General features: G+C 40.0%; 1 protein-coding gene across 7 annotated transcripts in view; it reads right to left on the minus strand.

Moving 5' to 3' along the window:
- TNR (tenascin R) overlaps positions 1–25,431 on the minus strand; it is a 718,245-nt gene that overhangs the window by 48,110 nt on the left and 644,704 nt on the right. For all 7 annotated transcript variants that reach the window (XM_056815577.1, XM_001373475.3, XM_056815578.1 and 4 more), the window contains 5 exons: positions 14,445–14,534; positions 12,663–12,926; positions 11,275–11,544; positions 9,699–9,818; positions 8,261–8,407 (listed from right to left, as the gene is read on the minus strand). In XM_056815577.1, the coding sequence (XP_056671555.1) occupies positions 8,261–8,407; positions 9,699–9,818; positions 11,275–11,544; positions 12,663–12,926; positions 14,445–14,534 (891 nt within the window). The remainder of the gene's footprint in view (positions 1–8,260; positions 8,408–9,698; positions 9,819–11,274; positions 11,545–12,662; positions 12,927–14,444; positions 14,535–25,431) is intronic.

A 25,431-nucleotide genomic window follows, 5' to 3' on the forward strand; every position in this document is an offset into this window, starting at 1 on the left:
AAGAGAATAGCAGAACTAGGATTTGAGTCCATGACTTCTGACTCCACATCTAATATTCTTTCCAGGGCAGCATGGTTTTTTCTATGGGACAAGGGCAATCTTAGGCAAAATTGCAAAGCAAAAGAAGCTTGTCTTTCACATCCTCTGACCTCTCCTGTGCCTGTTCAATCTCATGACCTTGCCTAGAGAGCCAAAGAATATTAGACCTGGAAGAGACTGAAAAGGTCATTTTATAGATGAGAACACTGTCTGGGTAGTGACTCATCCAAAGTCACGCAGCTAATTAGAGTCAAGGTGAGGACTAGATTCTGCCTGAATCCAATGCTCTTTCTGATTCTTTCCTGATTGTCTCTCTCATCTTGCCCTTCTCCTTCCACTTGGTTCATATACTTATTCTTCTGTTAAGCCAACCAGCTAGCATTTATTGAGCAAGTATTCCATCTATGAACACATAGCTTAATCCTAAACACTGGAGGGGAAAGGAAAAGAACTCTAGGCAGCTAATCATCTAGAAGTTTATAATCAAGTTGGAAAGATAAGGCATATACTTGTGAAACGGTTAAACTAAGTTTTATCTTGTTAGGAAAAAAGCCATCTGATCAACTCACTCATACTAAAGATGTTAGTGATTCAATTTACTCTTCCTGATCTATTTGCATTTTAATTTGTTTAAAAAGTAATGCATGGAGAAAGTCATGCTTTCAACCCAAAGGAAAGGATGTTAGGTGGCAGAAGTACAGCTAGCCAGCATGGCACCTGGACCCAGGAAATATATTAAACCTCTCCAATCTCATTTCAAGTGAGAAGCCTATTCTAGGTACTCAGAATGGCCTCTCTGCTGATAGACATCCTTTTTCTGGACACAGAAGGCAACTTGAGAGGTGTCAGTATTTCTTATTGGACAGATGGGGTTTGTTCACTTGAGGATATGCTTCTGATTCTCTCTCACCCCCTAAGGAGGAATCTTGCTCTGTTAGTTTCTTCCCCAAAGGCTAGTACATTAGTAGCTCCTTGCCTTTGAATATTATACCATACCTGCCTGGAGGGCATCCTCCATCTCTTATTTTTTAAATCAACTTTCTTCTTCAAGGCTCAGCTCTGGTACTATTTCCTTCATGAAGTCTTCCCTCATCCCTCCCACTCTTCCCCCTTATCCTCTCCCCCTCTCAAAGCTAGAAATTCTCTCTCCCTTTTCAAACATCTAATAATGCTTCCATTTAGACTTCTTCTGCACATTTCTTACAATCCTAGAATCTGAAGAGAGCTCAGAGGCTATCCAGTCTGACCCACAACCAAAGAGGTTACCAATATCTCTGACCAAGAGCAATCTAGACTTTGCTAGAAGACCTGTAATGATGGGAAAATCACTACCTCAAATAAGATTATATCTGTAAAGCACTTCACAAGTTTAAGAGCACCATGAAATTATTAGTTCCTAAAATCATAGATTATAGAACTGGAAGGAACCCAAGATACCACCTAGTCCAACACCATATTTTTCAGATGAGGAAAATGAGGCCCAGAGAGGGGGTGAGTGGTTGAACCAGGATTTGAACATAAATCCCCCTACTCCAAATCTAGATCTTTCCCCTCTACCCTACACTGCCTCTCTAGGTGCTATTTTCATTATTATTACTTTTATAATTACTTCCTGAGATAGCTTTCTGATGTTGAGTATCTCTAACTGTAGGGGAGGTTTTAACTATATATCCTTATCCTCCTTTTTTTTAAACCCTTACCTTCTGTCTTGGAATCAATACTGTATATTAGTTCTAAGGCAGAAGAGTGGTAAGAGCTAGGCAAAGGGGGTTAAGTGACTTGCCCAGGGTCACACAGCTGGGAAGTATCTGAGGTCAGATTTGAACCTAGGACTTCCTGTCTCTAGGACTGACTCTCAATCCACTGAGCTACCCAGATGCCCCTATATTTCCTTATTCTAATGTATGTTTTTTTTTCTTATTTCTCCAATCGGATTGTCAGTTCTTTAAGGGCAGGGACCATAATGTGTTCCACTTTATATTTTCAGTTTCTAGCACAGCACTTTATAAATGGTTGCTAATTTACATTAATCTGAATCAATTTAAATTTTTTGGGACCAATGTCCAAGATTGTTGGTCTTTCTCTATTTTCTGGGCAGCTGAGTGGAGTACTTAACCTGGAGGCAGGAAAACCACCTAAGTTCAAATTTGGCATCAGACTCTTACTAGATATTTGATCCTGAGAAAGTCACTTAAGCCTGTTTGCCTCAGTTTACTCATCTGTAAAATAAGCTGGAGAAGAATATGGCAAACCACTCCAGTATCTTTACCAAGAAAACTCCAAATAAGGTCATGAAGAGTGAGACACAACTGAAATGACTGAACAACAATGACAAATTTACTTGAGTATCCTGAGCCTGCCTACCATTCTCATTCCCTAAGCAGACCTAAAACTTTAGGTTGCCCAAACACAGAAAATCTTAAAAACTTTTTTATACAGGAATTTTGTATCACTGGCTACTACAAGGGAGACCCAGGTGAGGTAAAGGGTCATCATTTTAGAAAAGCTAGAAATAGTAAGAAGCAATATGGCATAGCTGGAAAGGCATCGTACATTCCTGATTGTACCTACAAAGTACAGTTCAGAGTTCAGGATAATTGTGAAATTTTAAAAAAATAAATTAAACATACAACAAAATATATTTTATGTCCATTTGTGGTTTTCTCAGTTAATATGTGACCCCTCGGCAATCTTTGTGTGAGGCTTAATCCCCTCCTTCAGCCCCACCATTTCTATTTGAGTTTGACAGCACTTTTTATTGATAGAAAGCAGAATACCCTGGAAGACCACCTTCAAGTCAGAAACTCCCTTCAGCTCTCATTGTCCCAGGACCCTTGCATTGGTGGAGTTAACTTCCTCATCAAACAGAAATTGAGAACCCCAAAATAAAATTTTGGAAATAAGATATCTGGGTAACTTCCTGAGTCATGTCTCTCAGAGGGACCTATATGGAGAGGGACCTCTAGGTAACACATTTAAAATCTGTCTATGAGACCTTAGAACCCCCAAAAGCAAACTGTAAACTCACAGACTAGGAATACCTGAACTCTGGTGAGGAAAGCTGGTGCTAATGACCATTTCTGATTGGTTATCATTGAACATCTGCTTTAGGGGCACCTTTTCATAATTAAAAGCTGCAATAATGGTGGTGGTGGCAGTGGTGATGATGAGGCTAGATCAGATTTATAGAAGTCTTTATGGTTTAAACAGATGGACATGACCATTTGAATGATTCAGTGATGCTCACAGAATTATAAAAGGCCAAGAGAAGGCCTTTCTTAAGTTGGGGACCATAGAATCAATGAATAGATTTCAGGAGTTTCAAGAACAGGAATGGGGAAAATTACCTTTTGGTTTCATTAAAAATAATATATTATTATTTATTATTAATTACCTTCACTAATCTCTAAATGAAAATTTGAATTTCTTTCAATCATTAAAAACATTATTCTGGGAAGAGGTCCATAGATCTCACCAGACTGCCAAAGAGTCCCCTAACTCCCAAAAAGTTATGAACCTCTAGCTTTGAGGAAGCACCGGAGTGATAATTAGAGAATCTATTGAGGATTCATGGGAGACTATAAGCAAGAACCATGAAAGTGAGGATGCAGAGGAATTGTATCATGTATCATTGGACCAAATGCACTTTCCCCAATGAGATCCATGGACTATTGGACATATGGAAGCTTTACAGAGTATCCAATTAGACAATATGTTTTAGACTGACGAGAGATTTCCCCTATCTTCTTTTACTTTAGGCCAGGAAACTCCTCAGAACTTGAGTCTGAAATTCCTCAGATAAAATATTTCCAGTGGCAAAGAGCCTAGATTTCTAACATTCTTATGCAGATTGAAGCAGCAGCTTTCCATGGCTCACTGGGTACTAGTTCTTAGACTCAGTCACCTCCACCCATTGTTTTAAAAACACAACTAGGAGCCATGCTTTAGCATACATAGGAAGCTGGATCTTTGCTCTTTTCTCTGACCCACTTATTTTTCCAAATGAATTGGGGATGGGAAGAGGGATTCCATGAAAGTATGGCAAGGCTTGAAGCAGGAAAACAATCTAGTATAAGGAAGAGGTTAGCTTGTCCTTTGGAATCCTGTTGTGAAAGGAGCTCATGTTCTTGTAGGAATCTTTGCATTGCCTTACAGATGTTTTTCCTAAACTGGTCACAATGTAAGAAGAAGCAATGAAGAATCCCAGAAGTCAATCATTTTCATTCATCCTGAAGATCATTGTCTCTGGCCTAATGGGGTTGGGGGTGGGTGGGTGCAAGAAAATTCCTCAACATTGGGGCTAACTGAAGCTGTTGCCTGCTGAGGAAGTGCCACCCTTTCCCTATTCACTGTAATTATGGCTAAGGTGGGAAAGATGGATGGTTTAGGCAGACAGATGTCTTGGGCTACAAGGTTGTTCAGAAGAGGCTTAAATTAAAATGTATAGAAACCTGTCCATAGGAGCATAGACTCAGAAATGGAGGCGAGCTAGTCCAACTTTCTCATTTTACAGCTGATGATAGAGAAGCCCAAGGAGGTCCAGTCACTTGTCCAGAGTCACACAGGCAATATCTATCAACAACAGGATTTTAATTGAGGTCCTTTGACTCCAGTGCCAGGTCTGCTTCCATCAAATCATCTGCCTCATAGTTATTCACCCTTTATTTTCAAAGAGGACCAATGATATCAAGAGGTGATGTATCTTGTGAGTAAATTCGATTTAAGTGAGGCAAAGTTGCGCAAAGTCATCAGCCTTACTTTTTTCTCAAAGTCATCGAAGCAGGTGCTTAATAAATTCTTACTGAATTGGTTATATAATATATAGATTATGTAGTAAAACATAATATAGTATGTGTAGTATATAAGAATATGAAATGATAAATAACAGGTTACATGGCATATAAATATTAGCATATTGTGATGCTATAAAAGGTATATGGAACACACAAAGTATCGTATATCTAATATGTTTTATATACAATGTATATAATATACATTATTGGATATTGGATATATAATATATTGCATAATATGAATATTTTTATATAGAACACAAAATATTATAGATAGATAATATATTATGTAGGACACAAAATATTGGATATATAATGCATTGTATTATATATTATATATGATATGTTGTACAATGTATTTATAGAGAATTTCTAAAATATAGACTATAAAATGTAAGGTATATTTATATTGAATTTACAAAATGTAGAGTGGATTTATACAGAATTATATCAACATTACAAAATACTTTACACATGTTCAATTTGAACCTCACAACAATCCATTGAGGCGAGAGAGGAAATAGAGATTCAGAGCTACTGACCTTACCAAATGAACACAATTAGGAAGTGAGGAAAAAGCAAGGATGTTTAGTGCATAGAGCATTGCATCTGGATCCTGGACACCCAAATTCAAATATCACTTAAGACCCTTATTAACTATATGACCCTGGGAAAGTCATTTAATCTCTCTGTAGATTAGGGATAATAATAGTACATATGTCCTGGAGTTGTTATGAGGACTAAAAGAGGTAACATTTATTAAATGCTTTCCAAACTTTAAAGTGCTATACAAATATTAGCATTAATGAGAGGGCAGTTAGCTAAATGGTATAGTAGACAGGGTGTTGGAAGTAGAGTCAGAAAGACATGTGTTTGAAACCTTCCTTGGACATTTACTAGCTGTGTGACCCTAGGTAAGTTACTTCATCTCTATGAGTCTCAGTTTCATCATCTGTAAAATGGGAGATAATAATAGCACTTACTTCCCAGTCTTATCGTGAGGATAAAATGAGATAATATATGTAAAGGTGTTTTTAAAATAAATCTTATTTTTTTGTAAATAAATCTTAATGTATAATGTAAATGCTAGTGATAAGAATGATTTATTATATTTATTTATTACTTTAGTTATTTTAACTTTTAAAAATTAAATTAATTTTTAAAAATTACATTAAATTTTAATTTTAATAACTAATTGTTATTAGTAGTAGTAACGGTAGTACCACAATTAGGACTTGAGCTCTGTCTTTCTGTTTAACCTCACTATAATTTCTTTCATATAATATTGCCCCTCTCTGGGCAGAGTACTCTTGCTGAGGGACCAGACAGAAGTGGGTAATAAAGTGGACTAGCTGGGCTAAGACTGATGAAGAAACTATGGGTTTTGCCCTTCAGGAAAGAATTTAAAAACAGACTGACTATCTATTCTTTACCTCTCTGAGCAATAATAACAATAACGACAATAATGATGTTTATGTAGCTCTTTAAGGATTGTAAAGCACTTTGCACACATTATTTCTTTGATCCCCACAAGACCCTGTCAAGCAAATAATTAGTGTAAACAATGAATCCTCTCAAGTAGTCCATGTATTCAAATTAGTGCTATTTGAAGTTTTAATTATGCAAAATATGTTAATTGGTTGCAGCACAATGGAAATATGCAGCATTAAATTGAATCATATGAGATTATGTGCACTAATGGGGACTTAGCTGTTTAGTTATTCTGCAAATGAGGGAACTGGAAGGGACCTCAGAAGTATCTGGTCCAACCTCCTCATTTTTCTGAAGAGTAAACTGAGGCTCAGCAAAATGACTTGGCCCCAATTAATAGGCATCGAAGGCAGGAACTGGACTTAAATCTGTCCTAAATCCCAGTCCAGGGCTCTTCCCATTCCCCTAGTTATGAATAAAAAAGCAAAGGTAGGGATCCTTTGAGGGATTTAGATCACATTTATAGTGGGCTTTCCCAACACAGACAGTTAGCATTGGAGAGAGTTGCCAAGGGAGACTGGAATTTCCTTTTCTAGAGTGCTTTAAAAATAGGATGGATTCTCACCTGTCTGGGGATGATTCAGTGTTTATACAGCAACTTCCTTCCATCAGTGAAAGCTTAGAAAGGTTCCGTATGCTTCATGCTTTGTAATAGACCACTTTCCACATCAGAAGCTAAGTCTGGGTGTAAATGCTCCCTGAAATTCTTGACACTCCTAACTCTGAGTAATGGAAAAATCAGTGAAGGTGCTAGAGAAGAGATAATTAAATAAATCTCTGCCTCTGCGTTGGGGCAGAGATGGAGATGGGATCTTTAACTAGGACAATGTCAGACAAGGTTTCTGTATTGGATGTTTTTGCATAATTATTTTCCTTTGTGACGAAAGAAGGGTCAATCTAGGGGAAAGACTTCAATGAAAAGACAAAAGACAAAGGATCATCGATTTAGAACTATAAGGGATAGTAGAAGACACAAAATCCTTGCCTTTCATTTTATCAGGGATGAGAATGAGGCAAAGTGAATTTCCTAGGGCCAGAGGCAAGTTTTGAACTCAGGTGTCTTGACTCCAAGTCAAGCTTCCTGTCCACTTTAACATTAATAAATCTTATTTAAAAATAAATCCAAGACCTTGTAGGCAATGAATGATTGGTACTACAATTTTACAGAGGGGCATGTTGAGTTTTGGAAATTATGAATTGCCTAGCATTATTCAGGGAACCACTGACCTTCACACACCTGATAAATGTTTAACAACTAGCTCTCCCCCCCCCAAAAAAAAGCATTCATAATGTATTTTAAAATTCAGTCAGCATCATTAACACTGATTAACACTGTCTTCCATTTTCTTAAGTCAAGATAATCAATGAAATAATAAATCAAGAATTTGCTTATTTTGTGGTGTAAATGCTCATGTTAAAATTTGAACAATTAGCTCTCACAAATTGGTCTGAACTAGCTCCAACACACTCCTGACTCCACCAAACTGGAGTCACTTGTTGCTGACCCAAGCTGATCCTCTGTTTTAGGGACCAAGGACTTCACTTCTTACTCCTCCTACTTTTATTACTGTAGGTACCCAGTGGTTAGGGCAAAACTGGAGAAACGGAGTCCCTCCAAAACAGAGGTTGCTGAGAGAGTAATAGATTACATCTGTAGAGTGCCTTAGTTTCCAGGATTCCTTAATAAAAGTGATCTTGCTTAATCTTCATAATAGACATGACATATACTATTATCCCCATTTCACAGATAAGGAAATTGAGATACAGACAAGTCAAATTGATTCCCCTAGTTTCATGGTGGAGTTAGAACTAGAACCCAGGTCTCTTTAATCCTAGTCCCATACTCTTTCCATGATACTCTATTGCTGCATGTAAACCACCTTTGAAAGAGAAGATGAATGCCCAGGATCTGGTGCCAGTGGTGAGAGACATCTTACCTGTATGCACGAGTGTGCAGATGCGCTCACTTTCCTCTCGCCCTCGAACACTGTTTAGGCTGATTTCATATTCTGTAGCTGGGTACAGGTTGGTGACGGTGAATTCATTGACTGTATTGGGCACCACCGAGCTGTCTAGTCTCCCCACTAAGAAGAATAAAAGCTTAGTGTTAGATTTTAGCAATGTCTTCCAATATTTCAGGAATGCCAGTATATAGCACAAAGGGGAGATACAAATGGCTATTTGGACTGAGGAACAATGAAGTTAGAGACTAAGGATTTAGTGAGATTCAAGGTTCCTCTAACTCAAGATATTAAAAACAGTGGATGCTAGTTGGTTTGTCTATGAGATGGCAACTTTTGAGGCACTGCTCTTCTCCCCCATGTACCTGGTCAGCATCAAAAAGCCTGGCTGCAAAAATTATCCTGGCACTTCATGGGACGGAATCTTTGGCAAACTCTCCATTCCCCTCATCATGGGCAGAATTATTCCCTGCATCTCATCATGAACCAGGCTTCAGCAAGAGCTGGACATGAAAGGCAGAGCCCAATGCCAGTTTCCTTTGACTTATAGCTTGTCCAGTATGGCAGAGATTGGGTGAGCCCCTTGCCAAATGTTCTAGTATCAAGGCACCTCTGCTATTTCTGAAGATATCCCTTGGGGCTCCAGTCCTAGACTTCACTCCCCCACTTTTGCTAAAGCATCTTGTCTTCCATAAAATTACAGAATTCTAGATTTGGAAGGAACAGAAGACTCAAAGAACCAAGGAATTTTTGAGATGGGTTTTTGAGGTCTTCTACCACCCTTACACCGCTCCCCCTGGCTTCTTTTCAACAAAAGAAACAATTGAGGTCATCTAGTTCAGCCTCCTGGTCCATACCATCTCCTCTTAGCAGGATACATCACTTCTCAATATCACACAACAGGAATTAGTTAGCACTGCTGGTTAACAACTAATTTTTTTCTCCCAGATTTTAATGAACTATATTATACTTTGTTCTAGGATTGGGGTAGGATGTAGGCAAGATTTTAATGGCATCCCACTGCTTTTTTTTTAATCAAATGGAATTAAATCTTTGAACTAATTTGGTAGAACATCATAAAATTACTATGGAAAGAAAAAAAAAGGCAGGCAAGGATGGGTCTGTTGCCCTCTGGTTGGTAATTATTGTTCTATAATAATACTTCCCCAACTCCAAAGACTATTTAAGTTCATAGTTCACAGAATCAGAGCTGAGAGAGACCTTAGAGGTCACCTATTCCAACATCTTTATTTTACTGATAAGGAAGTTGAAATCAAGAGAATTTAGTGACTTGACCTAAGGTCACAAATGAAGAAGAGAGCAGAGCCAACATTTGAGCCTTGGTACACCGGAATTCTTTACCCTGTGCCACATATTAATTCTTGTTAAACTAAATAAATTAGTCATCACTTACCTTGTGTGGGTCGATAGGATACTCGATAATAGTCAAAAGATGCAACGGGAGGGCTCCAGGAGACAGTCACAGAGTCCTTGGTAACATTACTTATTATTATTTCTTTAGGAGGGTCGATCCCTGGAGGGTCAGGATGTGGGGGGTGAGGGGGGAGGGCACAGATTCAGAAAAATAACAACCAAGTCTCTTTCCTTCTCTGTCTAGTCTAAGCCAATAATGTTTGTGGTATTAATGAATGATGAATAAAAAGAAACATTTATTAAGTATTTACAATGTTCAAAGAACAGTGCTACCTGCCAACAGAAGCAAGATAGTCCCTGTTCTCAAGGAGTTCACATTCTAACAAGGGGAAAGATTTGAACAGCATCTTAGACAAGGGCTCACTGAGTGAATGCCATCTCTGCCACCACGGGCAGATCTCGGTCTAACACATTACTCATGGAGAGTCTTATGCAAGACTCTGAAGATGTGACTGAAGCCATATACTAAATTATTGGATCATGGGCATTAGCTAGATCCTGAAGGGGACTTGGAGACCATCTAGTTGCCTTATCTTACAGATGAGGAAACTGAGACCTGGAGAGGCTCAGTGATTTGGCCAAGATCACATAGATGGTAATCTGACTAAGACTTTATTATATGGGAGGCAGGCAAATCACATGAAACTTAGTTGGCTTAGAAAGTGTCCATGGGGATAAAGAGGAAGCTGTTAGAAGGTAAAAATCAACAAGATATTACAACATATTATGAAATCTTTAAAGCTGACAGAATAGAAATCTTTTGAATTGAGAGTAAGATAAACAGTCTTTTCTTGCTTCTCTGCAAAGCCAAAGGCAGCTAGGTGGTACAGGGGGAAAGAGTGCTTATCTTGGAGTCAAGAAGACTCATGTTCCTAAGTTCAAATATATCCTCAGACACTTACTACTGTGAGACCCTGGGCTAGTCTTTAAATGCTGTCTGCCTCCGTTTCTTCATCTCTAAAATGAGCTAGAGAATGGGGCAGTTGGTTGGCTCAGTGGATTGAGATCCAGGCCTAGAGACAGGAGGTCCTAGGTTCAAATCTGGCCTCAGACACTTCCCAGCTGTGTGACCTTGGGCAAGTCACTTAATCCCCATTGCCTAGCCCTATCAATCACATATATCAATACATAGTATTGATTCCAAGATGGAAGGTAAGGGTTTAAAAAAATAAAATAAAATGAACTAGAGAAGAAACTGTTAAGCCTCTCCAGTATTTTTGCCAAGAAAATCCCAAATGGGGCCATGAAGTCAGATATACTGAAATGACTTATAACAACAAAATGAAACTGTTCTGTCAATATTAATAGAATGTAAACTCCTTCAGGGTAGGGCCACTTTTGTGCTTGCATCCTCAGCATCTAGCACTGTGCTTGATGTTTAGTAAATGCTTGTTTGTAGTAGCCCTACTGCCACCCTGGTTTAGTTCAATAATTTTGCCTAGTGACTATAGCGAGATTTCAAAGCACAAGAGCAAATTCATTTCCCTAATGTGCTTTTGTCTTTTCTGCTGCCTTTCTTCTACTCTTCTCCTTCCCCTTCTCTCACTCCATTTTACCTGTGGTAATGGAACCCACAATAGGCTCAGAGGTCACCATCCCATGAACAGCCACCAGGTTCACAATATACTCAGTGGCTGGTTGCAGACCGATCAGAATGGCATGTCTTTTGGTAGCATCCAATGAGACTTCCAGAGACTCTTCTTCTTTATCTCGGGGATTGTAGTTCAGGATGAGCCTGTCAGCTGGAGGGGATGGGTCACTCCAGGTGATGTTTACACTGGAGGAAGTGACATGAGAGAAGTGCAGATGGGTAATGGGACGGAAACCTACAAGCCAAAAGGAAAGTTGAAGACTTATGTACCAGCAACAGAAGAACCCATTCATTTTAACAGCAACTGAACCATAACCTATTACCTACAGAATAAAGTATTCTGGAATTCTGAAAAAGCCTTGCAAATAGGGACTAAAAGTTGATTGGCCCCCACACACATTCTTCAAAATTGTTCTTCCCCACAGATGAATGGGTATAGGTTTATAGGTGAGTCTGATTTTACTCTTCTGGACCAAGAGTATTTAGTTGACTAATTCAAATGCTATTCTAAAGCAAGATGTTTTTAGTCAAGGGGGGGGGTGTCCAAATAGGATTGGCAGAAGACTGGGCTAAAGCTGATTTTCCTATGTATCCCTTTGCTTTAGGTCAGAGCAGCATAAAGCATCTCTTTTTCTAAGATTCCTAATTATTTCAAAGATATGAAAGCCTATCAAAAGGGAGTGAAACAATGTCAGCCTCTTTGGACTGTGACTTTCCTTACACTATCTTTTCTTTCTGCTTTCCCTTTCTTATCATGTGTTCTGACATTCTCTTTTCCTTTTCCCCTTTTCTCTTCCTCTCCTCTTCCCCTCTCTCACTTTCCCTTTCTTATTTCTTCCTCTTTCTGATCCTTTTCCCTTATTTTCTCTCTCTCCCTCTACCTCCAAAAGACTCACCTTACCTGTGCTTTATCCTTCTCCCTCTCCCTCTTCCTTCTCTCTTTCCCTCTCTCTCCCGCTCTCTCCCTCTCCCTCCCTCCCTCCCTCCCTCTCTCTCTCTCTCTCTCTCTCTCTCTCTCTCTCTCTCTCTCTCTCTCTCTCTCTCTCTCTCTCTTCTCTTAATCTTTATTTCTCTCTCCTTTCCATTGCCCTATTGATCTCTCCAAACATTTTTCATTCCCCTTTCTCCTTCTTGAAATAAGAATAAGTTACACTAGGTTCATTTCAAATGGAAAAGTATGATGATCTTTAAAAACATGGCCCCTTGGAATGGAACAAGTATGTAGGCAGGGGCTAGAACTCTCAATATCGCTTCCAGCCTTAAGACTTGGGATTCTCATGCCTCTAGTATGGGATCAATGCCTAATCTCTGGAAGTCAAAATAGAACTCTTAGGTGTTTCTATAATTCAGTACCTGTGAAGGCATCCACTGTGGATTCCAAGCTTTGTTGCCTGCCCCTCTCAGCAGTCACTGATATGATGTATTCAGTACCAGGTTCTAGGTCTGTAAGTGTGTATGATGTTCTGTCTTTGGGCACAGTGATCTCTGAGGACATTCCAGAGGCAGGCGTAAAGGTGATTCTGTAGTGGTCAATGGGACCACTGGCCTTGGTCCAGATGAGGGAGATAGAGGTCTCTGAGGAGGCTGTCACCATGAGGTCACGGGGACTGTCCAGATCTGTGGGCAAAAGATAGAATCTCCATGGGGCTCAGCAGAAGCAGCTCAAGTAAAAATGGCCTTAGGGAGTATAGCCCAACTTTGAGCCAGCCTGGATTTAGCCTATGTGCCCAGGGAGGATCTAGGTAATCAGATAGGGCTGCCAGCCACAAGGATTAGCCTGTCACTGCTGACAATGATCTCACACTTTGTTAGCACCTTGCATTTTGAAAGATAGCCAGCTGCTTGCAAACAGATGGACAATCAGCAGAAAGGTATTATTAGCTCAGACACCCCTGGAATATATCCACCCCTGGGAGGAGGCTGCTTACAGATTCTTAGTCTTTTTTAGAACATGATTAATCCTCCTTGTTCCCATTCATTTTCTTTCTGTCTCTCTCTTCCTATATATCTCTGTCTCTGAGCAAGTTACCCAATATAAAACCATTCTAAAATCAAATAGAGAGGTGACTATCTTTGTAAATTCAGTGTAGCTTCTCCCTCCATTCCTAATTCCAGCCACTTTGAGCCTAGATAGGCCACAAGGATACAGGACTGGACTGAACCAGTTTCAGGCATCCTGGGTCAAAGGAGCTCTGGGTAATCTAGATTAGTTTTGAATAAATCTCCTATGGGAGAAATTTCGTAGGCCAAACTGAGCCTGTATCTTTAACCTGGATGGGCATAACTGAGCCTAGGATGATCCTAGAATTAACCTGGTCTCTAGATGACATCTCTAGACATAGGATGGTAAAGAATTTGATAGGATTTCTCTTTTCAGTTTGGGTTTTGCGATCCTTCCAGATTGTCTTGGTCTGGATCTGAACCTCAGTGATCATCCCAGAACTGGTTCCACTGATAGGAATTCAGGAAACTGGCAAGGTAAGCTCATCAGATTCACTAGACTGAAACTTAGTCTGACTAGTCAAGCATAGCTCCAATCCAAGATTGGTTTCACTCCACACCTGTGCCATTTTGAAATATCTCCCCCCTTCTCTCTTTTGTTTTTCTTTATAATTGGTGTTTCTTCCTCTAGTTGGAATATAAATTCCTCAAGGTAGGAGGCTATCTCATTTTTGCCTTTGTAACTTCAGTTCCTAGCATAATGTCTGGCACATAAATGGTGCTTCACAAAATCTTGTTGGATTGAATATCTCCAAGCACTGACCAGATCTTTTGAGGAATAAGGCTGAGACTTCACCTGGGCTGACAGACCTCAACATCCCTTCATATGATAAACACATTCAAATATTTCATCAGATTATTCCTTTTCTGCCACAATGCTCCATCCCCCACCCCCAACCCCATCCTAGTGTTAGTGGCTGAGAAGGGAATGGACTTTCAGGGATATTTCTTTCTGACTAATTCTCCTATAAGACAAATATTTACATGCCACTTAGAGGCAGTCAGTTTGGATTCAGCTGGGCTTATGTGATCACATGAGCAGTTTGGGTTTTGAGCAGGCATTATTATTACTTACCTATCAGTCTATACAAATTGAATCCCTTGTATCAATACCTTATGACTGTCCTGACTTACCAGTCCTGGCATTCATGGTGGCGGGTACACTTTGTTGACTGTCCATGATAGCTGATATCCCAACACCGTATTCCGTCCCTGGTACGAGATCTATCACCAGACACAGGAAGGAAGGAAGAATTACATTTCTCAAAAAGTGTCCCTCAAGCCTGGGTGTCTTGAGCTTTCTCTCTTCCCTTCTTTCTCTCTATACTTTCTTCACTGGTGATCTCAACAGCAAATGTGGGTTCAACTATCACCTCTATGCGATTATTCCCCAAATCCATATATCTAGTCCTAATCTCTCTTGATTTTCAGTGTTGTATTATCAGTTATTGGTAATTATTGGATATTTCTATCCGGATGTTCAGTAGACATCTCAAACTCAATGTCTAAATTGTGGAATCCAGCATACTCTGCCAGGCCCTTACCTCCTAGCCCATATCTCCAACCCTTTCCATATTTATTGATAGTATCACCCTTCTTAGTCTAGTGGAAAGATTATTGCCTCTAGAGCCAGAGAACCTTGGTTTCAATCCCACCTCTTAAGAATTACTATCTGTATACTTGGGCAAGACATATAACTTCCTTGGGCCTCAGGTTCCCCATCTATGAAATGAAGGGTTGGACTAGGTAGATTTCAAGGTCCTTTCTGTTCTATAGCTATGCTTCCATGATCCTATGCTCTTCCAGTCACCCAGTTTCATGTCTTCTAGTCATCCTTAACTCTTCTTTCTCATATAACCTCCCCATGTTATTCAGTTGTTAAATCTTGTCATTCTTCCCTGAACAACATCTCTCCTATTTGTCTCCTTCTCTCCATTCATACAATCCATGTTTTAGCACAATACCTCATCATCTCTCCCCAGGGCTATTGCAATGGCTTTCTAATCAGTCTTCCTTCTTTCCAGATCTCCTTTTTTAAATTCATCTTCTAGGCAGCTGCCAAATTGATAATCCTGAAATGTTGGTCTGTGAACATGCTGTTCTCCTACTCAGAGCACATCAATGGTTACCTATTCCCAAAAGGGAATTTCTCAGCCTGTTATTAAATGCCTTTGGCAATCTGACTCCCACCTATATTTCCTGTTTTATTTCAAATTACTCACCATGCATCCTCTGTTCCAGACAAATAGTTTGCTCTTCATGTGATATTTCATATCTTGCACCCTTCTTTTATATAAGTGGTCCCTCATGTGTTAAAAGCACTCTGTTCTCCATTATGTTTCAGAAAATCACTAAATTATTTCCCCCAAAGTGACTACCTCCCCCAAATATGATTACCTCCTACATGCAGCCTTCCCTGATTCTGAGTTTATTTAGCATTTTTCTCTTTGGAGGCATTTGGTATGCATTTTGCATTTGTTTGCATATGCACACAGTCTAGAAATGGAGTGAGTTGTTCAAGCTGTAAGAGTCTAGATGTAGGATTAAATATGAATCTTTAAAGCAAACTTCCTCAAATGCTGGGTAAGACAATTTAACCCAAGACCTATGACATGAACTAACAATGGGGCATCTTTCAGGAGAACTATTTCCCTGAAAAACAAGTTACAATCATTGTTAGGTAATCTCTGTTGTTTGGTTGGGAGCTATGATGTAAAGTAGGTACAGAGGAAATATTGTACCCATTTTTTTTTAAACCCTTACCTTCCATCTTGGAGTCAATACTGTGTATTGGCTCCAAGGCAGAAGAGTGGTAAGGGTAGGCAATGGGGGTCAAGTGACTTGCCCAGGGTCACACAGCTGGGAAGTGTCTGAGGCCAGATTTGAACCTAGGACCTCCCGTTTGTACCCATTTTATAGAAAGAAAACTGAGAAATCAAATGACCTACTCAAGATATCTCTCTTTCTCTAACCTCCCCCCAAACAAATAAGGGATAAAGTTGGGTTCAGAACCTGAATCTTTTAGCCCAGTGTTTTCTCCAACACCATATTACCTTGGTTATATAATATATATTATGCAATTATATGTATATATATATATATATATAATGGATTATAACATCCATTTGTAAGTGGGGGTGTCAAGCATCCATTAGAAAATTGCCATCTGAAGATGTGTATCAAATCCATTGGCGTATGTATATGGCACAATTTCCAGTCCTCCCTTTGGTTTTAACCCACTGAAGCCTGAATCACTGAGTGCCTACTCAAACCCATGATTTATGGTACCTGGGTATCAATGAAGTTCACATCCTTTGGCTCAGGCTGTTTCCCACCACCATCTTTTTTTTTGTTTGTTTGTTTGTTTTTGTCTCAAGTAAGTCTTGAGCCCTAGGATGCACATAAAGAATACAATTGTCTCTTGTCTATATGCTAGGCAAGCCCCTTGGCTGCTGAAATTAGATTACCTTTGAGACATAAACTAGTTCTCTCAGGCAACTGATTGAGACCTTCAATTGCCTATAATAAAGAAGGAATTGTGAGACAGAGATGAAGGGTGACACAGAGAGTAAGGGAGATAGGAATTATATGTTACCAAACTGATCTTACATATAACATTTTCGTCTGAGTTTTCTTATTTATGAAGCTTAAATGAAAAGTTCAATAATTTACAACAGAATCATCTTCTCCTAGAAAACTGCCAAGCAGAATTTAGAGTGCTCTCTTTCTGGGCTTTCTGTCTAGGGGATGGGGAAGCAGGCATAGGTTATAGGTTTGTGCCTGCTGCTTCCTTTTGATTTTTGGCAGCTTTTCCTCTGTTACAAGTGAATTGTTGCCCTTTGCCAGCAGGTAAAACATAATTCGGCTGAGAAGGAAACGTGCATCCCCAGCACATCCTAGGATTACCCATAGATCAGGCCCCAAAGCACACTCTTTTGCAAGATCCCATTGGACTTATTAATGGTCTGTTTATCTCTTCACCTGAATCTCCTTTACCCCTAACAAGTGATAGCCCATGAAGGACTACTGCTCCTGTTCTTGAAGATGACTTAAATAATTTCTTGCTTGGGAAATAGATTCTATCACTCACCAGCCTTTCAGACCAGTCTTCCTCTAACTGAAAGGGACCTCAGTGGCCATTTATTCTAATCCCCACATTTAGTAAATGAGAGAACTAAGGAATAGGGATGCAAAAGAATTTGCCCAAGGTTAGAGATAATAAGCATTAAAGGTGGGACTTGGACTTCAGACCCACCAGGGGTGTCTTTCTTGCCTCAACTACTGTCTTCACACCCTCCATTGGTCTTAGACTACTTCAGAAGACATCTGGGAAGGCTGGAAGGTTGGAAGATTCATTACCCCTGGGGTGCCTTCCCCACTGGGACTAGGATGCTTGGCTGCTAATATACCTCAGATGAGAAGATACTCTCTGCCTTCTATTGTACAGGGGCTGTGGGGACTAGTAAAGGAGCATAGGAAATCCACAGTTTGGTAATGGACTATGTTCCAAACATTAATTTGTAAATTAGTTGTTATGAAGGCATTTCCCACCTATCGAATTTTGTCATACATATTTGTAAGGATGCCAGGTACTCTTGCTTCACATTATGTGTCAAATAGTTCCTTGGGAAATTCTATTCAGAGTTCCTGCTTGGGATGTTGGAAACCTAGTCCCATTTAAAGCTGTGATACTGAGGACCCAGCCTGTATCTTACCCTCAATCATGTTCATAATGAAAAATGGGGATTCCTTAGGGTTCTGTTCCACTGACAGTGGCTCTATATATCTATGATGAAGGGCTCTGCCAAGACCTGAGCTGAGAACTGGGATATCAATGAGTAAAGAACATTCAGGGACTGGGGATCCTTAAAAGCAATGCACATTTATGTAGTATTTTTAGATTTATAAGCATTATTATTTATACAATTGCCCTAAAAGGGTAGTCTAAATATTACTATCTTACTTTTCAAATGAAGAAACCTAAGTTCCAGGAGATTCATTGACTTGCCTTTGATTTTACATTTAATAAGGACCAAGGATGAGATTCAAAGGCAGGACTTTTGATTCCCTAATGTATAATTTCCCATCATATTTTGCTTTGGCGATATGGTACCATTGAGAGAGAGCACCAGAATGGTAGTCAAGAAGAGCTAACTTCTAATTCTGGCTTTGTGGTTTACCTGTCTAGTCTGTGGCCTTGGGCACTGTCTTGGGCCCTTTTCTCTCCTCCTTCTCTCAGTTTCAGATCACATCAATTCCCATGAACTTGGTTATCATCTCTATGCTGATGTTATTCTCAAATCTACTTGTCTACTCCTAGCTTTCTTCTCCACCCATATCTCCAACTGCCCATTGGACATCTTAAACTGGTCATCCTGTAAATATCTTAAGCCCATGAGTACAAAATTGAACTCAGTATCTATTTCTCTGAATCCCTTCTTCCAAACAGTCTTCTTATTATTATATGAATCACCATCCTTTCATTCACCCATACTTGAAACCTCATTGTCATCCTTTTCTCTTTACCCTCCCTTACCCCTCAATCTAATCTATTGCCAAGACCTGCCAATTTTACCTTGGTAACATCTCTTCCATATACTCTATTTCCCACTCACACTATCACCACTTTGGAACAGTACCTTATCACTTCAATAAACTACTGAAATAGCCTTCTGATTGGTCTGCATGCCACAATACTTTTCCCATTCCAATTCATCCTCCATTCAGCTGTCAACATAATTTTCCTACAGGGAAAGTTTCACGGTGCCACTTCCATACTCCATTAAATAAGGTGGCTATTGGCCACTTCCAGGATCAGATATCATCATCCTCTGTTGGGTGTTCAGAGCTCTTCCTAACCCAGTCCACCTTACCTTTCTAGTCTTTTTACACCTTGCATCCAATCACATACATTGCCATCCAGTGACACCTTCCTTATTCTTGTTCTTTGAGCAAGACACTTTATCTCCTTATTCTGGGCACTTTGAGTGACTTCCCTCACACATAGGATGTTGTTTCCTTAAAGTCCCAGAAAAAATCCCACCTTCTATAGGAAGCCTTTCCCAATGTCTCTTAATTTTCATGCCTTCCCTCTGTTGATTTTTTTTTCAATTTATCACATATATCTTGTTTGTATATAGTTGTTTGGGGTGTAGAGGGTGCTCAGGGAGGGGTAGTATCTCTGGTATGGAGGGCTTGTCATGCCCTCTTAGGGCAGCTCTCCAGCCTCTGACCCTCACCTGACACCCAGCTCTCACTTGTGGCTCCCAGTAGCTGCTAGCATGCGACAGCAGCCACACCCCGGGCAATGGCTTTTGACATGCCGGCTAAACCTTGTGAGGGTAGCCATCGGGTCATCGACCCCTGGTGAACAAGGGCTTTGCTCACCCAGCATGGGAAGACTACTTCGGCCGAACAGACGGAAGAAACCAATAAGATGGTTCAATGGCTGAGAGGGTGATGCAGCAAAGCACTGTGGAGTGCTTAGGGTGTGTTGGAGCACAAAAGACAACATGGCCATCCAATGCAGCTGAGGAAGTCTCCAGGTCTAACGACTTTTCGTGCCACTGGACCTAGGCTTCCAACGCCAAGAGAGTGGGACTGTCTCTGTGCATCGACTTTTCCACTTAAATCTCCTTCACGCACAAGTGTCTTTGTACACACTCATCTATACACCATAGATGAAAACGCACAAAGACAATCGTCATCCTCAGTTACCAAGGGACTACTACTATATAGTTGTTTGCATGCTGCTTCTCCCCTGGGAGATTGTCATCTCCTTGAGGGCAGGGAATGTCTTTTGCCTTACCCCTATTGTTAACACAGTGCTTGACACATAGTATATACTTAGCAAATGTTTAATAATTGATCAACTGACACTAGGCTTCAGTTTCCTCATCCATATTATGAATGGGTTGGACTAGAGGGCATCTAAAGTCCTTTTTAGTTTTTAAGTTGATACTATTCTCTGGGTCTATAAATGAGCTCAGAATAGACATGAAAAGCAGGTTTAGGTTGGAAGTGGGAGAGTTATCCCAGGTAACATACTGATAAGAGTGAAAAGGAGGAAAGAAAAGAGGGAAACACCAATGGGTGCAACCATGAATGAAAAGATGGTGTCTGTTTGGCCACATGGTCTCCTAACTATGCCAGCAATTCATGGGGACTGTTCACGTGCAAGGGCAGCATGATGTGGTGGAAAGAATGTTGGACCTGTTATTTTTAGACCTGAGTGTGAATCTTAGCCCTGTTATTATTGCTCATATGACATTGGACAAGTTACTTTAATTATTAGTTTCTTCATCTTAAAAATGAGAGGATTAGACTAGATAGCCTCTAAGGTCTTCTCCAACTCTATAGTTGTGCCTTGGGTAGGAAATTATATATATATTATTATGAAATTTTATTTACTGATCATTATGCATATTAGAAACTTTTCTTAAATAAAATTAATTTATATTTTTTGTTTTTATATCACCTATATTTTCTAGTGTATTCTTAATTCTTAACTATCTCCATCACTTAAAAAAAATTAAAAGAAAGAGGGAAAAAGTTTAGCAAAACTAATCAACATTAAAAAAAAAAGCCTGATATGCTTAGCCCTTCCTCTCTTCAAAGAAGCAAGAGGAGAAAACATCTCTTTTTATGAGAACATTAGCTAATTTATTACATCTAAATAAAGGTCCTACATTTCTCAAATGTTCACTTGGGGTGTTTGGGAAGGACTTAGAATAAAGGAGAAATAAAGAAATTATATGTTTAAAAAATCTTACCTTCTGTCTTAGAATAGATGCTAAGTATTGGTTCCAAGGCAGAAAAGTAATTGGGGTTAAGTGACTTGCCCAGGGTCCCACAGCTAGGAAGTGTCTTAGGCCAGACTTGAACCCAGGACTCTGTCACTGAATCATCTAGCTGTCACTAGTTAGATTATTGATATTCTACTTTTAAATACAGATTATGAGATCTCCTGGGTCAGTGTAATACCAAACTTGACTTGGTTTTAAGCTAAGTACTTTGGAACTCTAAGAGCTTAAAAGTCCCTTATTTCCTTTTCACTTCATTCCACTCTGCCCTACAAACAACAACAAAAGAATAGGGAGGGAGAGAAAGAAAGGTAGGTGAGACAGATCTATCCATGGTCTCATTTGGACTTTTCAGATGGGAAAATGGAGATCTAGTTATTAACAGGCAATTAATAAAGATCATTCATCTTGCTCAAGTCTTATTTGTCTTTTGTTTCGAAGAGCACCAATAATATCATGAGAGATGTCTTGACCCATGAATGAATTGGAATTAAGTAAAGCAAAATTGCACCAAGTCATTAACCTCACTCTCTCTTTCCGAATCACTGAAGTCTAGTGGCAAGTCAAAAGTTAGGATTATTGTTGATGACCCAAAATGCAGTGGATGACCTTGGTGTCTTTAATGTTTGAACAAGCTCCTCAGTGCCTGCTTCAGCTACCTTTTTAGATATTATATCAAATTGTTCTCATTTGCCCATTCCACCAGAGGATGTCTTTACTTGCCTGGAGTAGACATCTCTTTAGCTCATTGATGGCTTTGAAATTTGTCATTTACTCTCAACCCAGTTTAGCTTGTCTTCTGAGACAATTCTACTAGGATGTGACCATTGCACATGCTATAGCTTCTTGAAGTTATCAGAAAGAATTGGGTGAAAGATGTACACTAGGTAGTATAGTAGATAGAGTGCCTGCTCTGAAGTCAGGAAGACTCATCTTCATGAGTTCAAATCTTACTGGCCAACAAACTTACTAGTTAAGAAAGTAATTTGATTCTGTTTTCTTCAGTTACTAATCTATTAAAAAATTAGCTGGAGAAGGAAATGAGAAGGCACTCCAGAATCTTTGCCAACAGAATCCCAAATGGGATCACAAAGAGTCAGACATGCCTGAAATGTCATGAAATGAAAAACAATGAAATTCTTAGTGGTATATTAGGGTGTTTAGGAAGGACTACAATCTCTGGTGTGAGAGCTCATTGAGCCCTTTTCAGGGCTGCTCATTTCGGTGCTTTGCTCAATACTGAACCCAAGAATTGCAGAGCCCATATCAGATGTACAATTCTGTACCCCTTAACCCATATAGTCTAGACTGACTGGATTTAGATCTCATATGCCTTTTTGTCCATCTCCTATTCGCTTGTAGGTATGTCTTGGTGAAGACCTCACTTTTGCCTTCCTGCTTACTTTTGAAATCAGAGTTGTTCAAGGTCTGTAATTTCTTAAATTCCTTTGCTCTCACTCCCTTGCTCCACAAAATATATTTTGCTCTCCATTAGGTTATATTGCATCATCTTCAGTCCATTATTGTTAAAGGGAGAATCCAATGTAATTCAAGTGTTGCTTTACTAACTGTTAAATCCAGGCTAAGCATTGTAAAAATATTTCACTTTTAAATGTCTTCAGTCTGAATAAAAGAGGAAAATTGACCATTTAGTCATCAGTAATTTCCAGACTGACAATTTGATTATGCAAATGAGTGTTGGAAGACTCAGAATGAATCCATACAACTGAGGTTGCAAGAGAAATATATTTTGACTCCCCTTTCCCCAAAGAGATTTTGTGTGTGGACCCACATAGCACATTATACAACCATCCTGGAGGAAACACACAGAGGCCAAGGATAGCCCTACCTTCGTACCTGAAACAGTTCATACAAAGCTATTCCCTAATCCATTATACATGAAGATATTCTCCTCCCACTTCAGTCAAACTGCTCTTCCCCAAATTGTCTAGTTCTGAAAACCTTCTCTGCTTGATTCCCTGGTTTACTTCCTCCACCTCCTCCCCATCCTTCCTTCTTCTAATCTCTCCCAAGAAGCTTTGGACCATACTCCTGGGACACCAAACACTGAGAAGTGAGCCTTCATCTTTATTGCCTGAAATCAGTCAGAATACTCCTGGGCATCATTGGTATCTCAACATTTTCCCACTTATCTCTCTCCAACTTTTCCCTTCCTCTTTTATGTGTTGTTTTCTCCTATTAGAATGTGAGTTTCTTGAGGGCAGGAATTAATATTGATTGTTTTTACATCATTTGTGCTTAGCACAGAGCTTGTCACAGAGGAAGAACTAAACCAATCTATTGTTTCTCTCCTTCCTCACTTCACCTACTTTGGACTTCTCTTGAGTTTTAGAAGGAATGGGGTCCTTAGCTGGCAGAGTACTGCTTACAATCTTCAAGAGACCACTTGCAGATGAAAGTCCCCCTGCCCACTCCAGTGAGAAGTCTCTATCAGCTGAATAAAAAGCGTATTCTACACCTCTCCAATTTTAAGCTCTGTGGCACCAACTTGTGAGAGATATTTGGAGGCAGAGGGCACTTCTTGGAGTTCTCATGATCATACCATGTCAGAGACCACCTACTCTGCCCATGCAAAAGATCCTGACTGCTGTTTTCCAGTGGGCTAAGGATTCCTCGCTTCCATTTACCCCACCTATGAACTTCTAAGTTTCTTGGCCCATTCAGACTTCTGAGGACATCTCTTCGTTCTTTGGGTGTGGATAGTGTCCAAACATCAAGAAAGTAGCCAATTGAGCCAACTCTGTGCAGTTTTTAAGGAAGAGGTTGGCTCAATAAAACCATCTTTTTTAAAGGACCTTTCTCAGATGGAATGTTCTCCTTGCCAATGAAATTAATGAAAAACAGGTCTCATCATTCCCAGTCCTACTGGAACATCCAGTCTCGAATCCTTTACTGTAAACAAGTGTGGCTTGCTGAAGATGCCAAGCAGAAGCTGAAATATTCCTACCTAGCTCTTCTCCTGGTCCCTTTCTTCTAATCCCCCATTGAAATCAAAATCTTTCCTCTGTGTGGGAGAAGTGTTTAAAGGTTTCTTCTCATCCCCTTTATGATGCCTTTCTGTTCCTGGAGTCCGACAACCTTCTTTCTAGTCCATTAAAAGGCAGAGCCCTCCAAGTGTCCACTAGGTTCTTCACTCAAGTGGCCACTTGGGGTCAGTGTTACTTCACTCAGAAAAAGGCCAAGCAAGGTCTCAGCTCTGGACCACAGGCTCCCCCTTCCCTCCCCTCAATAGCCCACAGGGCGTTGGGGCTGTTGTACACAGTTTGGTGTTTGTGCAACTGGCACATCATGGGAGTGCAGACAGGGTGAAGTGAAGGAACATTAAGTGCCTTGGTCTGACTTGATTTGCCAGCTGGAGTCCTGGTAGAAAATTGGGTTCCTTCATGGAAAATCCTTCTTTTGTGAGGAGCTCTGCCTGTTGCTTTTGTACCTTGAGCGCTCTACCAATGAACCCATCTCCTTCAAAGACTGTAAGCCCAATGTGTGTGTGTGTATGTGTGTGTGTGTGTGTGTGTGTGTGTGTGTGTGTGTGTGTGTGTGTGTGTTCAGCCATGTCCAACTCTTCTTGACTCCATTTGGGTTTTCTTGGCAAAGATACTGCAGTGGTTTGCCATTTCCTTTGCCAGCTCATTTTGAAGGTGAAGAAACTGAGGCAAATAGGGAAAGTCCAGAGAAGAAGATCCAAGATTACTCCCAATCTTCCCCATGAAGTAAAGGGCCTTAGATTACAGCACTTCTTCTCAAGTCTCCATGCTAATCTAAGAGAACCTACTCAGGAGTATCTCTTAATGCTTTCTCACTTTAGTAACTGTGTACCTGAGGATATATGTGAGATCCTAAATGGTTGGGCTTGCCGGCAACTCTCACTGGGTGACATGGGCCTCTTTTCAAATAAGGGATGTCCATTTTGAGTCAGGGATATTGCTGACTGGTCTGTGAATGAGCCATTCATGACTTCTTGATCAGTACCTACTTAGCCAATGCCTCCAGATAATCAGTCCTATTCAACAAAATATCTGTGTAAAAGGCACTGGGGATATAAAGACAAAATAAAAGACAGCCCTGCCTACTTGGGAGGACATTTTGAATTCTGAGGTCTTTTGAAGTCAGGGATAAGATCTTTTACAGTCTTCCTTGATTCTCTGTTGTAAGGACTTTCCATGTCCTTCCTAGTGGGATAACTATGTGGCATAGCAAAGAGAATGCTGGGCTTGGAGGCAGGAAGATTCATCTTTCTGAGTTCAAATCTGGCCTCAGATACTAGCTGTGTGTGACTCTGGGCAAGTCACTTAACCCTG

Source organism: Monodelphis domestica, chromosome 2 (genome assembly GCF_027887165.1).
Source record: "Monodelphis domestica isolate mMonDom1 chromosome 2, mMonDom1.pri, whole genome shotgun sequence".
NCBI classification, from domain to species: domain Eukaryota; kingdom Metazoa; phylum Chordata; class Mammalia; order Didelphimorphia; family Didelphidae; genus Monodelphis; species Monodelphis domestica.